The 16,126-nt window shown below is 36.0% G+C and overlaps 3 protein-coding genes across 5 annotated transcripts in view; all 3 read left to right on the forward strand.

Moving 5' to 3' along the window:
• Positions 1-4,711: 4,711 nt before the first annotated feature.
• Positions 4,712-5,351, forward strand: LOC122092158 (monothiol glutaredoxin-S2-like). The gene has a single exon (XM_042662495.1). The coding sequence runs from the start codon at positions 4,818-4,820 to the stop codon at positions 5,124-5,126; it is 309 nt and encodes a 102-aa protein (XP_042518429.1). The 5' UTR covers positions 4,712-4,817; the 3' UTR covers positions 5,127-5,351.
• Positions 5,352-12,032: 6,681 nt separating this feature from the next.
• On the forward strand, positions 12,033-12,676 carry LOC122092466 (monothiol glutaredoxin-S2-like). The gene has a single exon (XM_042662789.1). The coding sequence runs from the start codon at positions 12,176-12,178 to the stop codon at positions 12,482-12,484; it is 309 nt and encodes a 102-aa protein (XP_042518723.1). The 5' UTR covers positions 12,033-12,175; the 3' UTR covers positions 12,485-12,676.
• Positions 12,677-13,407: 731 nt separating this feature from the next.
• LOC122091730 (acyl-CoA-binding domain-containing protein 6) overlaps positions 13,408-16,126 on the forward strand; it is an 11,773-nt gene continuing 9,054 nt past the window's right edge. Inside the window, exons 1-5 of one of the 3 annotated variants that reach the window (XM_042661844.1) lie at positions 13,408-13,619; positions 13,909-13,982; positions 15,430-15,508; positions 15,580-15,732; positions 15,842-15,919. In XM_042661844.1, coding sequence (XP_042517778.1) covers positions 13,945-13,982; positions 15,430-15,508; positions 15,580-15,732; positions 15,842-15,919 — 348 coding nt within the window. In that variant the 5' untranslated portion in view covers positions 13,408-13,619; positions 13,909-13,944. The remainder of the gene's footprint in view (positions 13,620-13,908; positions 13,983-15,429; positions 15,509-15,579; positions 15,733-15,841; positions 15,920-16,126) is intronic. The other 2 variants (XM_042661843.1, XM_042661845.1) reach the window with 2 other exon arrangements.

Below are 16,126 nucleotides of genomic sequence, written 5' to 3' on the forward strand. Positions count from 1 at the left end.
ACCTTCTCCATAATATCTTTATACATTAATGAATACAGGTGCCCTCACTCCAAAATTGTTATAGATATATCTACTTTTGAGGCTTGAAAGCATTGGTCTTCGAATTGAATCTGGTAGTCGAACCTCATAAGTTTCCAAGCATGTACTCTTAAAAAAAATAATAATAAAAAAATAAATAAAATTCCAAGCATGTCATGAATATGGTAAAATATTTTAAGGAAAAATGGTTCTTAAACACTCCATTTCAATATTGTTGTGGATGGACGGATGTTTTAGCTATCCTGACCATTAAATAGAGAGGCCTTTATTTGAATTAACCACGTGTTAAATTTCAAAAATCTAATTGAATCAAATACTTTTCGTGTATTAATATTACTTCCCCATGATTGTGAATTGTAGATATTAGGGTTTTGCTATGAAAGCTCGGATGGCAGGATGAGAAGCTGAAGACAGGAATACATGGTTCAAAATTTTAAAGAATAATGTTTCTTGTCCAAATGCATAGGTATGCTAGCACCTATTGTGGCATATTTACTCCTATTGAGAGAGAGAGAGAGAGAGAGAGAGAGAGAGAGAGAGATAGATGCACAAGGAACAGCTCTTATCTAAGAGTGTCAAACTTCAGCCTGAACCAGTCAGACCGTTCAAACTTGGTCATTTCAGGTTGAGTCTTGTGGAGTGGGTAGAGATCGAAACCGAACCAGTTCAGCTTAATGAATCGATCAAACTAAAAATCGAATTAACCCACTTTAAAAAATTGAGACCGGACCAATAGTAATTCAATAAGAAACCGAAAACCCTAAGAACAAGAATTTTCTCATTAATTTCATCATAGATACATGTAAACTTGAAACCGAACTGAACCAAACGCGATAGAGACTTCTCTCTTTTTGTTTGATGTGTGAAGCGACCAACCAATGTGGAAGAAATTCTCTATCCCTTTCTCCTTTTCTCTTTCTTTCTTCTTGTTTTGCATATTATCCTTTTCTATCTCTGTCGAATCTATTAAAGCTACAAAGTAGAATATAAAAAAATAGAACAGCACAACCCTCTCTCTCTCTCTCTCTCTCTCTCTCTCTCTCTCTCGATGTCTGTGTGCGGGTGAAAGAGATTGTGAAACTATGGGAGGAAGGAATAATAAGAGAGTTGATAGTTTTGTACTATAGAGATGTACTTTGCCATCAAATGTCTTAATATGTGATGCTACGATTCGAGTGTGCATTTCCTTCTTTTTTTTCTCTCTCATGCCCACAAATACATAAGAGATAATATAATAATAGAATATGGATGATTCTCCCTCCTACTCTCAACCCCACACAATGTGTTCTCATCATCTTCCACTATGAAGTGCATCTCTATTTCAATATTACATCACACCACCACTGTTGTTATTGATCATCTTTCTTTTTCTTTGTTCTTCATTTCCATCTTCATATAGAATCATATATGATACATTTTTCTTGTGTCAAGTATAACATATTCATGTCAACATATGATAACATGAAGCTTGATTTGCATAAAATCAACCAGCCAATCAGCAGAAGACACGTAGTAAAAGATCGATCAAGTGTCGGGCCAAAGCAGCTTTGTAATTGTTGGGGAACCAATTCCCCACAATCAACAATTAGGGACTCTCCATAACCCTCCATAATCCTCCATAACAAGAGTTATGGATTAGGGACAATCCATAACGACAGTTAAAAAAAGTAGGGGAACAGTATTCAAGAAACCCAAGTCAATTCTTCACATATTGAGTCTAATACTCTTTGATCCTTGAAATACTCATACTATCGCTTGCCCAGAACCTAATTTAAGCATTGGAGAGTCCCCCATCAGAGTCTCTTTCAGTCACCTCCATTGCTTTGTTCCTTGACTCTCTCTGTATAGGTCATCCTATACAAATTTTTCTCACAATGAAACTTAAACTATTAAGTCGAAATATCAAATATAGATGAGCTAATGGCAGACAACTAGACAATTGGGCTCTAATTTAAGTCCAAGAAAGATCGCTAGTTCGACCCTCCTACCCCCATGTCATCGAGTTTCCTTCACCAATGGTGAAAGATAATCCTTACCCATGATCATAGACATGATGAAATGAGGGCAAAATGCATGCATGGATCCATTCAAAGACCATACTAATTTCAATACTGCTCCATAAAATTACATCATGAGATATATGCCATTTTTCTTCTTCTTTTTCTGAGGTTATCGTCAGAAATAAAAAGGGAGATGCAACCATGCATTCCTAAAAGATTCCAACAGTGACGAAATGCCTCAAAAAGAAAGGTTCACTTCCAAACCCATTAGAGATCTCTTTAGAGAGAATAGAAAATAGAAAGAGACATTTCTTATCGGATCTCAACTAAAGAATTGTTTACAAGAGCCGTTCCATCTATCAAATCTCAACACGTGTATCAGGCATAGAATATTTTGGATCCATGGGGCCCTATGTTGTTTCAGGCTTTGAGCCATATATTGCTTTAATGATTCGATCCAATTCGACCCTTTATTGTCATAATCAAGTACTCATTAGGTTATCTTAGGTTTTCAAAAATTACACATCTATTTGTCATTGGCATCCATTCCAATGCAACTATTGGATTAATCACATATCAAATTTCATAGTTTAAATCAATACGTGGAAATGAATTTTTCCACGTCCACTATTCTTTTGCAATGTATACAAATAATTAAGTTTGGCTTTACTAGTTGTTCATTGATATTTTAATTTATGGCTAAAATTTTTGTACGAGATTTTGAATCGAATCGTTTCCGTCGCCACTAACATATATGTCCATGTATACTTATGGCACTATGAACTCCTCCATATTATTCTAACTGTTGAATAGAGAGATCATGGTCTGGATTAGTTATGAATCAAATTTTATACTCAAATTCAATCAGATTCCTTCTAGTGTATACCCATGCATACCTACAACACCCTGACGACTACTATGGGCTCTCCAGAGAGTCCATAGCCCTAGATTTTCAAAATTATGTATGATTTGTCACAAAACTTGGACTCCATCTAATAGAACCAAGCTTTGAATACATTATATCACAACTTCCAAATAATCTTGGGTATACCCAATTGTATCCCACAGATTTTCTTATCCACTATTTAAAAAATCACCATCAGGGGTCCTCTGCACATAAACTTTAAGGAAAATGTTGTAAATAGTTTCATTGGATAGGACTTTCTCACAATTTCTTTCTCCTCTTTGACATACTACCTTTCTCCTGACACACTCTTATCTCCTCTTTACAATATGGACCCCCCCCTATATGAACCATGTGAACCCACCGACCCCCCATATATGAACCATGTGACACCCTTTCTTGTGCTCCCACTGACTTGATGTAAGATATTCCATCCCTCACCAGTAACGTGTGGATCTCTTGCCCTAAATTTATATTCGCTTATCCAAAAATGAAAAGGATGGTAAGTTCAGATTGGCCCTAGTCGAGGACAGATGGTGCCTTCAAGATGGTTCACCGTCATCAGACCACATAATTTTTGGCATAGGCAATCTCTACATATAAACTTTAGGGAAAAGGCTGTACATATTACTAACGGATACGACCTCTCATTCTTTCTCTCCTCTTGAGATGTTCTAGCTATCTCCTCTTTACCGTATAAACCCCCTTGAGGTGCTCTAGCTAAACCTCCTATTTGAACCATGTGACACCCCTTGTTGTGTTCCCATTGACTTGACATGAGAGATTCTATCCCTCACCAGTGATATGTAAATCCCTTGTCCTTAACTTTATACTTTCTTATCCAAAAATGAAAAGGATGGTAAGTTAAGATTGGCCCTAGTCAGGACAGGTGGAGGCTTCAAGATGGTTCACCATCATCAAACCATATGATCTTTTTTTACATATGCAATCTCTCTCTAAAGTGTGGATCAGTAGGCCCGATCCCCTTAGCACCAAAGCGCTCACAACATGTTCTCCATAAAATGTTCTTCTGTATTACCCATTTTATCTTTTAATATATTTTTCATGATCTTTTAACAACAACAATAAATAAATAAATAAATCCCATTAGATGTTTTATTCCTCCAAGGTTTCACTTGTCACTTTTTTTTTCTTCCCATTTTGGGTTTCTCTTTCTTCAATTGGATGCGTATCTTATTGTCCTTACCAATTGGATAAACCCAGCCATCTCCTTCTGTCCTCCACCTCAACAGATGCTCCCAAGATAGCATAAGTAATAGCTAGCTATGAGAAAGTTTTCCTTCATTTGTGGAGAATTCCGGAAATGCCCTTCATTATTCCATGACACCCATCTAAGTGCATTTGAAGCTATTGATTGGTAAAGAAATTCCTCCTCCTATGTGTCTTACGGGAAAATAAATATATGTATAGAGAGAGAGAGAGAGAGAGAAATTGTCATTTAAAAGAAATGTACGGTCATCACATAAGCCACATTAGTCACATTCTTCAAATCCATAGATTTGATTTGCTAAATATGCAACTTGTGATTCCTTCTTTCACTAGAGAAAGACATATAAGAGTCATTATCAAAGTAATGATATAATCAAAAGCTCTCTCATATGAGAATCCACCGAAATATCTCTAAAAGAACATTCTCATTTGCTTTGTGGGCCATGGAAGGTGAAGAAGGTTTCCAGTTAATTTAAGCAAAGTAGGACTAGTACACCCTCACAATATTGTATAAATAGGTCTCATTGGAGCCAAGGTTTCTCATAGCAAAAACCAAAGCTAGTTTTCAAGTTCCTTAGTTACTTCTCTTCCTATTGCACTCTTGCTTCTTATTTCAATCGTTCTTTGTTTCTTGAGTTGTAACAATGGAGAGACTCTCTTTGTTGTCCAAACAAAAGCCAGTGGTGATCTTCAGCAAGAGCTCTTGCTGCATGAGCCACACTGTCAAGACTCTCATTTGCAACTTTGGAGCCAGCCCTTTAGTCTATGAGCTTGATGAGGACCCAAAAGGACGGGAATTGGAGAGAGCACTCATGAGGTTAGGGTGTAACCCAGTTGTTCCGGTTGTGTTCATAGCCGGAAAATTGATTGGTGGAGCAAATGAGGTCATGGAGCGTCAGATGAATGGTACTCTTAAGGAAACACTCATCCGAGCTAATGCAATATGGGTTTAACATTTTATTACGTTGCTCAAATACCATGTTAGAAAATAAGTTCTATACACCGGTTTTTACTTTTTCCATATATATTTAGAGAGAGAGAGAGAGAGAGAGAGAGAGAGAGAGAGAGATTGTGTGTGTGTTAAGATACCTAATATACCCTCTTTTAATCAGCAGGCCTACTACTTTTGCATGTAACCCCTTTTTATGCAATTTCTAATAAAGTTGAGCTTTTCATAATTCTTCATTAATATTATATATTATACGGCTATCTTCTTATGGCTCTAATCATATTTGAAGTATGATGATTGAAACTAGTAAAGTTCATATTTGGAATAGCATCCATTGTAGTGTTGTTATGTCTTGACCTTAAAAGAATTATTCATGGGACATGAATTAAAATTTTATGCCTAAGTCAAATCAAGGGTTATATTTATATCCTGAAAAGGTTACTGGTGTTCCCTTGAGAATATTTGAGATTGACTCGCACACTTAATATATTCTTCCTTTGTAATGCGTAAGGGTATACTCAGTGCATGAGATTTCTCAATTGTATGGATTAGGAAAGGTCATAATGTACATAATCTTGACCCTTACTTTGCCGAGATTTAAATTCATGAGCACTAGGTCACAATGGAACAACTTTATCATTGCACCGAGACCTGCCTTCTCCTTTGTAATCATATGAATTCAATCAAAAATTGAAATGTAACATGGATACTTCTTGGGATATGAGTGTTTGGAATATCAGAATTAGTGGCACTATAAGTTACATGGAAGACATATATGGGAGTGTCAAAATCAATGTCCAAGACAAACAAAGTTGGAAGTTTGGAACTGTGAATCATATTGAGAGGATTGAGTTTTCCTCAAGCTACGGTGAAGTAGGAATTCCTTCGGTGATGACCAAGCTTGCGTTTGAATGAGTGCTAGAGAATATAGGAAAGGCATTTTGGACTTCCAACAAATAAAAGAGTAATGATAATGACGACAGATTGGTGGGTGTTTCCTCACTATGGCTGAGGGAAAATTTTTCCTTCTTCAAATGAGATAAAAGCAAATAAAAAGAGCAAAAAAATTTATAACAACCTTATTCAACAATGAATGCAGGAGTTCTTATTCCAAAATTGTGACAGTTATATTCATGGATTCAGGGGATGATATCGGTATCGGTATCAGTATCAAAATCTGTCGATATTGATCTGAATCGGATTGGTGCGTATTGATCGGTTTTGCTCTTGCTTAGTTTAAAATATACATTTTTTTACTGTTTTACCCGTGAAACGTACAAATAATTGATTTATATTAATCAGGGATCAGGGATCGGCCGATACCAATCTGATACGGCCAATACAGATGATACGATACCCATACTTGAAACCATTCTTATATCTAATGTTGAGACTTGAGAGCATTGGTGTTAAGTTTCCAAGCATGTTATGGATGGTAACATATTTTAAGGAAAAATGGTTCCTAGACGTTCATTTTCAATATTACTATTTGCATGGACATATATATAATGAGGTTATTCTGACATAGAGATTATGATCTGGATTGGTCAAGTGTCAAATTTAAAACCTTAATATCAAATGCTCTCTTTTGTATTGATATGGATTTTCATGACTATGAAGTTGTACATATTAGGTTTCTCCTATAAGCTCAGAAGGCGCAGGATGAGGTGTTGAGGGCAAGAATGTAGTACTCAAAATATTTTAGTTATGCCTGATGAATGGGTCAAACCGACTGAAATTGCTTGGTTTAAGATGCACCAAATCGAATGATTATTGGTTTGTTTCAGGTTGGGTTTTATGGAATAGGTAAAAATTGAAATCAAACCAAATTAAGTGAATCCATCGACCCAAACCCAAAATTGACCAAACCCAATAAAAACCAAGACCGGCCGGGTGATAGTAACCCGATAGGAAACTGGAAAGAAAAAAATGTCATTAATTTCCTAACATATACATGAAAAACCGGACCGACTGAACAAGATAATAACCCGATTTCAAACTCATAAAAACTAAATCAAAATCGAAAAGTTCCTTAATGATTTGGGTTTCGAACTGGCCTAATAATAAACTGAAACCAATCTGCTGGATTCAAATTGGACCCACCCGTACACCCCTCTCTAAGGGTGAAAGTTTAGCCATGACATCCCGAACAGGGCTTGGGCCAAGTTTTCTAACCCTGAGGATGGGTTAGAGTTGAAAAACCTCAAAGTTGGGTCGGGCTCAGGTTGTGACCGCAACCCGGTCCAACCCGACCTGAAATTTAACTTTGAAATTTTATATTAGAATTTAGGGTTTCTATTGGTATTTTATTTTTTATAAATTTTTTTATTATAAATTTTTAATGTATGGGATAGGACTGATAAAAAAAGGTCAATCAAAGTTAATCCAACCATTGTAAAAGTCAAGGTCAATCAATCCAACTCGACCTTGTTTCACCCCTAGGCCCCTCTCCCTCTCCCTCTCCCTCTCCCTCTCCCTCTCCCTGGCTTTTATGTGTGAAGCGACCAGCCGACGTCGAAAAAGAAAAAGAAAAAACTTCTTCTTTCCCTTACTCCTTTCCTCCTTTCCTCCTTTCCTCCTTTGTTGTGATTCTTTTCTTTCTCTGTCGAATCTATTAAAGCTATAAATTAAAGTAGAATAGCACAACTTACCCTTCCTTCTCCTTCCTCGATCTCTTTCCCCCTTTACCTTTCTGTGTGCTAGAAGGAATAATATATAAGAGAGATGGAGTTGATAATTTGTAGTGTAGATCATGCATGTACTACCACTACTTGCCCCACCCCCCCAAATGTCTTAATGTCTATGTGATGCCACGATCCGAGCACGCATTTTCCCTTTATCCCGATGCCCACCACCGCCACTTGCAACTCCAATACATGTAGATCTACTTCGATAATAACATATTAGTATACCACCACAAGACCTACTTGCTAGTACGCCAGAGACTGCCACCACTGAGCTACAAGTTTACTCTCGGGTCAATTTAGGTTAAGGATGCGTTTGGTGGTCATTCGAAAAAACAGTTTCGCCGTTTTTTCATTTTGTTGGAAAAAAAAAACATTTTTCATTTTGTGGGAACAAGAAAAAAAAATCTTCCATTTGATGACCATGGTTTGTTTTCCCATTTTTTTAAAACTAATGGATGCAAAAAAAAAAAAAAAAAAAGAGCCAGAAATGAAAAATGTTAGGGCCCGTTTGATAACATTTCAAAAAATGTGTTTCTGTTATTTCTGTGTCTAGAAACGGAACAAAAAGCGTTTGATAAAACTTTTTCGTTTCATTTGTTTTCAGAAATTAAAATTGAAATTTCTACCTATTTATGGTTCAAGAAACGACCCAAGCGAAACAAGTTCTACTTGTTTCACCGTTTTTGAAAAGGACTCGTGGCCATTCTTTCGCTGGTTACTATCAACTTCCACATGACTTATCAAACACTTTCAATTATGTTTATGTTTTTAGAAACAGAAATTTTTGTTTCTGTTTTTTCTTGAAATATAAATGACAGAAACGTTATCAAACTGGCCGTTAGAACATGGTAACCTATGTTCTGAGTTTTTCGACATTGGAGTGGCTTTACCTTATTTTAAGAGAGAGAGAGAGAGAGAGAGAGAGAGAGAGAGAGAGAGAGAGAGAGAGAGAGAGAGAGAGAGAGAGAGAGAGAGAGAGAGAGGGGTTTCTTATTGAATATGAGATGGATTTAAAGATGGGAAATATTCGCATGGATTGAGTGATAGGATGGTTTCAAGATTCCCTTTTTAGGGTGAGAATTAAATCTTAAAAATGAATTGGAAAAAACATTTGAGAAAAATCAGGAGTGAGAAAAAAAGATAACAAAGGAAAGAGGAAATTAATTAAATAAAAAAAGGTAGAGAAGTCCAGTGAATTTTTTAACAAAAATAATAAGAGTATATACTTTTATATGATAGCATGATACATCATGAATTCAAGATATGATATATAAGAGACAAATGTATTTTTTTGGAGCGAAAGGGTGTGCTAACACCTCTCACTCTATTTCTCTCTATCCCATATGAAATTACATCATTGCTCAAAGAGAGACAAAGAGGTAGCAACACAACTCTGAACAAAGAACAGTCGGCCCATATATTTTGAATCTATTTATCAAATAGTCATTTATAGAGTTGGATTATTAATTGGGGAAATTTTTTTCAAATTAAAACAATGTGAATCCAAATCTCATAACCAACATGCAAAGATGATGGGATGTATGATCCCGGTCGCATATTTGGTGCCTCTTGGTGAAGTACTTATCTTTCTGTCAATTGCTAGTTAATTAAGCAAGTGTCTACCCCATACAGCTAATTAAGAATGTGATTGGCCCTCCAAAATAGCTTCATCAAGAGATGCATTGATTCTCATGATTAATGATATAGACAAATGGAATTTTTTCAAATGCTAAAAGGCATTTATCTAGTTGAATGGTTCTCATTCAACCTCGGTATAATCTAGTCTATGCGGTTATGGGGTCAGTATGGACCCGTGGGACTAGTCAGTTTGAAGGCCTGCATACCCGTTGTTAGCAAAATAAAATTTTTTTTTAACAGATATCTTCTCGTATATGTATCCCACATAGATTTTCTTTTTTGTGTACAATGTTTTTTTTTTTTGTTAACCAAAGGTGTCCAGGCCAACTTACGCGCACCGCCATGATCTCCACTTAAATCGTAGATGCACATATGAATAATCAAACCTGAGACCGTGCGTCTAATCCACACAATCCCCAATTCACCTTAACCATCTAAGTAACCCACATGAGGGTACATAATAAATAAGATAGGCTATCCTAGTGTTCGTACAATGTTTTGACACTCTATTTCATTCTGATAAGTAAACTCTTTGTATATGAACACTATGATGCCCCCATTTTGTACCTCTTGGTTGGCTTGGTACACCCATAATTAGTAAGTTTGGGGACGACAATAATATGAGAACGGACACGTACGACATTAAATGGATCACACAGTAATAATACGTTTCTAAAATTTTGGCGCAATAAAACACGTATGGCAATGATATGGTACGTGTTTAATACTCGTTTAATATGATTGCTATATAAAAATCGGACAACAAAAATATGGATTTATTTTGGTATTAAGAATGAACTAAAACTAGTTGTTAACAACTAAATTCTAATATCTCATGCTCTCATGAACACCTATTTCCAATCCAGCTTTCCAATTGCGAATCATTTCTTATTTTTTATTTTTTAATCTAATATTATTAGGTTTAATCATGTCTATCATGGCTAATATTGATAGGTGATCCATCAACCACTTTCTATCATAGTAAATAATAGCATATATTTGTCAAGATAATAATAATAATAGAATGTGAATAATCATTTAACAAATTAAAATATCATTATTAATATTATTTTATCAAACAAAAAAATCCACAGCAACCCCTACTGATGCGGACTCGTATTCTAAAACAGAATCAGATCGCGTATAGGCCTATTTAGATATTAAATAATTCAATTTTAATAACCAACAATTGATTCGTAATTAAGGTAAAATTTTACATTGGATGACAAAATTATAATTAAATAAACTTCATTGGCTAATGGATAAGAATAAAAGGGTGGACATATAAGGTATTTGATTAATAGATTTAAGACAAGCTTGAAATGAAGTTAAATAAAAGGTATAAAGTAATAAAGGAGAGAAGGAGAAGTGTTGTTTTGACTTTTGGGATTGATTTTTTTTTTTTTTTTTTTTTTTTGATCATTCCAAACTAAACATATTAATAAAAATAAAATGTATTATATGTATTTAAAACATGTATAATATGAATACTTATAAAATACAAATATAATATAGATTTTTTGAATTAATACGTCAAATTATGACTTTTTAATTTAAACATTCAAATACAACAAAAATTCGCATATTATACACAAATTTACTAACTATGGGTACACCGATAAAGTGTAGATCTCCTGCCCTAACCTTCAACAACTTTTTTATCCAATAATTAAAAGGATGATAGACTTGGATGGGGGCCAATCGAAGACAGATGGTGCCTTCGGAATGGTTTATCGTCATCGGACCACGTGATAGGTTTCACGTAAGCAATCTCTCTCTAAAGTGGACCAATAAATCGCAAGCCAGATCCCCTTAGCACCGAAACGCCACATGTTTTTCATGAGCTGTTCCTTCTCTCCAAGCTTCCACTTCTCACTTCTTTTTCTTCCTTTTGGGTTTCTCTTATTCTTCAATTGGAAGCGAATCTTATTGTTCTTACCTATTGGATAAACCCAACCCTTTACACCTGTGCTCCACCTCACCAGATGCTCCAAAGATATGTATGTCATGAGGAAAAAATTTTCCTTCATTCATGGAGAAGGTCCGAAATACCCTTCACTATTCCCTCTATTTCCTGATACGTGATTTACAGAAAACTTGATCTCTAAGTAAAAGAGGGGCTATTTAAATATATGTAGAGGGTGATTTTGTCGAAACAATCTCTCGATATTTTTGGGGTAAAACTGCGTAGTTTTTGCCCCTTGATTTTTACAAATACGAGAACCTCATGTCCTGAATATAAAGTGATTTTGTCATTTAACAGAAGAAATAAAAATCATCGTATAACCCACATGTTAGTCACATTCTTCAAATCCACATGTCTTGATTTGCTAAATTTGCAACTTGCGATTCCTTTCTTTCACTAAGAGGAAGAGATATCAAAGTCATGATATGATCCACCGAAATATCTCTAAAAGAACATTCTTATTTGCTTTGTGGGCAATGGAGAATGGAGAAGAACAAAGAAAAAAGAAATTTCAAAATATTATGAAAAGGTTAATTTTCCATTTAAGCAAAAAAGCAATTAATATACCCCACCACCTTGTATAAATAGGTGCCCACTGGAGCTAGGGTTCCTCACAACAAAAATCCAAAGCTAGTTTTCAAGCTCCTTAGCCACTTCTCTTCCTTTCACTCTTGCTTCTTAGATCAGTCCTGCATTGCTATATACTCCTTTCCTTGGTTGTTTCTACTTTCTTCTCTCTTCTTTGTTTCTTGAGTTGTAACAATGGAGAGACTCTCAACTTTGGCAACACAAAGGCCAGTGGTGATCTTCAGCCGGAGCTCCTGTGGCATGTGCCACACTGTCAAGACTCTCATATTAAACTATGGAGCTAGCCCTTTGGTCTATGAGCTTGATGAGGATCCAAACGGACGGGAATTGGAAATAGCACTTACGAGCCTAGGGTGTAAGCCAGTTGTGCCGGTTGTGTTCATTGGAGGTAACCTAATTGGCGGAGCTAATGAGATTGTGGAACGTCAGATGAATGGTACTCTTAAAGATACGCTCATACGAGCTAATGCAATATGGGTTTAACATTTAGTTACGTTGCTCTAATACCATGTTAGAAAATAAGTTCTATACACCGGTTTTTGTTTCGGTAGTATAGTTTGGATCAGACACCCACCATCGTTTAGCAATCTTACTTTTGCATGTAACTTCCTTTTATGTAACTTATAGTAAACTTTAGCTTTTCATAATAAAATATTTCATCAATATTATATAGTATTACGATTATCTTCTTATGTCTTGGATCATACTTGAAATAGCATCCTTCGTAGTGCTATTATGTTCTTGTAGGCTTTTTTGTTCTTGTTAACCTAGGTGTTCGGACCAGCTGAAGTGCACCTTGACTAATCCTCAGGGAGACTAGCGCAGCAGCCCACTGCCACGATCTCCACTTCAATCGTAGATATACAAATGAGAAATCGAACCTAGAATCGTATGTTTATCCACATAATCCCTAATTCATCATAATCATCTGGGCAATCCACGAATGGGTGCGAATTGTTGGTAAATGAATAGCAAATTAAAACCGTTTACTTGAAACGAGTCGATAAATATCTCTCTTCGCCCTTCCCTATCGCATGATGTCCTATCCCCCGTCCCAATTGGTTCAGTTTCCTTACCACATGCGGGCGGGCAGTGTGCCTATCTGTTCTCCAAGGAAAATCATGTCAAAAATTTGGATGTAAATTCAAATGAAATAAAAGGAAGAATATCCAATACGTAGCGGTGTACAACCAAATATGCTATAAATTGATCAGTAATTAATCAAAACCGTCACTTATCTATCAAACAGTCAGAATTGCGTCATCATTTTCCAAAGTAGACTGGGGTGGGGACTGTGTTCGTCAAAGCGGGAAGGGTCAAAGTTTAAACGGTAGAAAGGATAAATAGTAAACAAAACGAATAAGACAAACAAAGCAACGTACACATGGTATCGTGCGCTCCCTCTCTGCTACCCTTCTTATCACTGCGAACTGCAAAAGACAGAAAGGGATAGCTAAAAAGTTTCTCCGAACTCGAAAAGTAGAAAGCAAATTGTAATGATAAGCCAAGATCATCGTAAAAAAGCAAAGCAAATCCTCGTTTTCATCACTGTTCTTGAATCTCGGTTGAATCGATTAGCTTTGCATCGTTTTCAATCTCTACTAAACTGTTGATTCTGGTAGTTCATTTCACTTTTATTGACTCGGATTCTTCTCTGAATAGTTGAAGATCTTGACATTGAAACTATTATTATTCTGGGTTTCCTGTTAAAAGTAATGCTTAGCGAGTTAGTTAAAGCTCTCATTTTCTTTAGGAACTTAACTAGTAAATTTTCCGCATTTTTAGGTGAATCATTGTTTTGTTTTCTAGGTTTTCTGTGATAATAATGTAATGTAGCTTCTGGATGTTAGTTGGGGAGTTATTAAATGGTTAAAGCCGTTGTTCTTGATGATAGTTGACTGATATAGATTTGATGTGTCAGCTCGAGAGTCGGGACGGGAAAAATGTTTGGATTTTCTCGAAGGCGAATGAAGCTTGGAAGGTTAGATTTTCCCCATTCGTTTGGTTTACTTGTTTGTTCTATTAGAATCATTGAGATTACAGTACGATGTGAACTGAAGAGGTGGTAGCAAAATCATGGTCACTTTGCAAGGAAATATTTCTTCATTATCTTCTGGGAACGTTTAAGCAGCTGGGAATGCAGGGCTTAAGATATTTAGTCATAACTCTAAACCCAGTGGATGCTAACTTTTTTCTCTGGGATAAAGCTTAATTGAGTTGTGAGAGATTGAGGGAGTACAAGTTTATCAACTAAATTATGATTCATTTTTTTGGGTTGAATAACTAAATTATGATTCTTACTTGAGCAGTTTCCGTTTTTGTTATGCTTGAGTTAGTACTAGCTTTTTCTGGCGTATACCAACTATTTATCTGGTTACTCACTGTTATGCCAAATGTTGCTGGAGCTATATTTCAAGTTTGTACCATTCCTCTATGTCACTTAAGCTGTCTGTAACCAATGATTTACACCAACTGAAGCAGTTATGACTGTATTTTGTTGGAGAACTACATGATATTAATCTCTTGAAGAAAAAAGGGCACACCTAGTGAATGAGGCTCCTGCCACAGCAGGGTCTGGAGAGGGTCATAATGTATGCAGCCTTACCTCCGGTTCATGGAGAAGCTGTTCCCAATTTGAACTCATGACCACTAGGTTGCAATGGAGCAACCTTACCGTTGCACCAAGGGTCTTGCTTCAGTTGATATATAGCATCTTCTCATATGGCTGGTTCTGTTTTGTTGGTAGAGACTGACTTCAGAAACATTGTTAGTGTTGATGGAAGGCTAGCACTTTCCCGTATTTTAGATGGATAGGTTAGTTATAGCTTGTGTTCCACAAAATTTCTGCCAAATGCTGAGGAGTTTCGTAGGGCAATCCTGATTCCTGAAAAGAGTACCAGTGAAGATTGAGATGGCAGCTAAATAAACTGTTCTGTGATAGCAACTAAATAAACTTCTTTAAGTAATTAAACATATATTAGAAATATATGAAAGGAAGAGAATGCAAGGGGAGTGAATTGATTGACACTTTTAACCAGCTTCTGCTGGAGATCGGTCACCACTTGGCGAAGGTTAAATTTGGTGGTCCATTTCATCTGGTCAAATACTGCGACCCTTTTCCTGCTTGATAATTATTTTGCTTTCCACCTGTCGTGTCTTAATTGATGCATTATCATTGTTATGTTTTTGTTTTTATTTATATTTTTAGTTTATCATCAGTTAAAATTTCGTTTGTGTGGTTTACTTGTTACTAGAAAATTTGTCCTTTCATGCTAAATGAATGGCCTGTAGGTTGCTTTTCTTAATGTTGAAACAATTATAGCGTTCTTCAACTACATTGAATAATATTTCTATTTTATTTATATGAAATGAAAAAAAGTTATGGTGTGGATCACCTTTTCTCTTTATTCATTAATGTCATTCTTCAGGTTGAAAGTCCAGCTTGCCGATTCTGCTCAGGGGACCAGAAGTCCTATAAGACCTGCTAAACGACTCAGCCATGCTAATGTAATCGTTATTACATAATTATGGATTGTTCTTTTGAGTAAGTACACACATTGAATTTTGGTGTTGCACAGGGAGAAAGCATTGCACCTGCAAGCAGTCATTCTGATGAAATCAACTGCCAGTCTTCATCTTCTGAGCTTGACGTTAACAGCAGTACATGTGGGAACTCTGAGAAGTGGATGGTGTTGTCAACAGCTGGTGACAAGCCCACACCTCGCTTCAATGTGATTAATATTCTTACTTCTTAATTTTTGTGATTCATACATTACTTCAAAAAGCTTGGGTACAAATTGTTCTGATGTGATCCAAACTTTTATTTGATCCACCAAATAGCATGCGGCAGCTGTAATTGGGAACAAAATGGTGGTGGTTGGTGGTGAATCTGGTCATGGATTGTTGGAAGATGTACAGGTAAAACATGCTAGTTTTCATTTTCAATCTAAATTCTGGGTCATTGATAATAATTAGGAATTGCGTTGTAGTACACTTTCACCTCATTTTTCCTCCATATGGATTTGTGGGTCACTTAAACTCTTTGTAACAAGGACTCATATTTGTCATTTCTAGCCTTGTATGTGAGTGGCTTGTATTTTTTTCTCTTCTTAGGGGGAGGGGGGG

The sequence above is a fragment of the Macadamia integrifolia genome, chromosome 10 (assembly GCF_013358625.1).
Source record: "Macadamia integrifolia cultivar HAES 741 chromosome 10, SCU_Mint_v3, whole genome shotgun sequence".
Classification (NCBI taxonomy): Eukaryota; Viridiplantae; Streptophyta; class Magnoliopsida; order Proteales; family Proteaceae; genus Macadamia; species Macadamia integrifolia.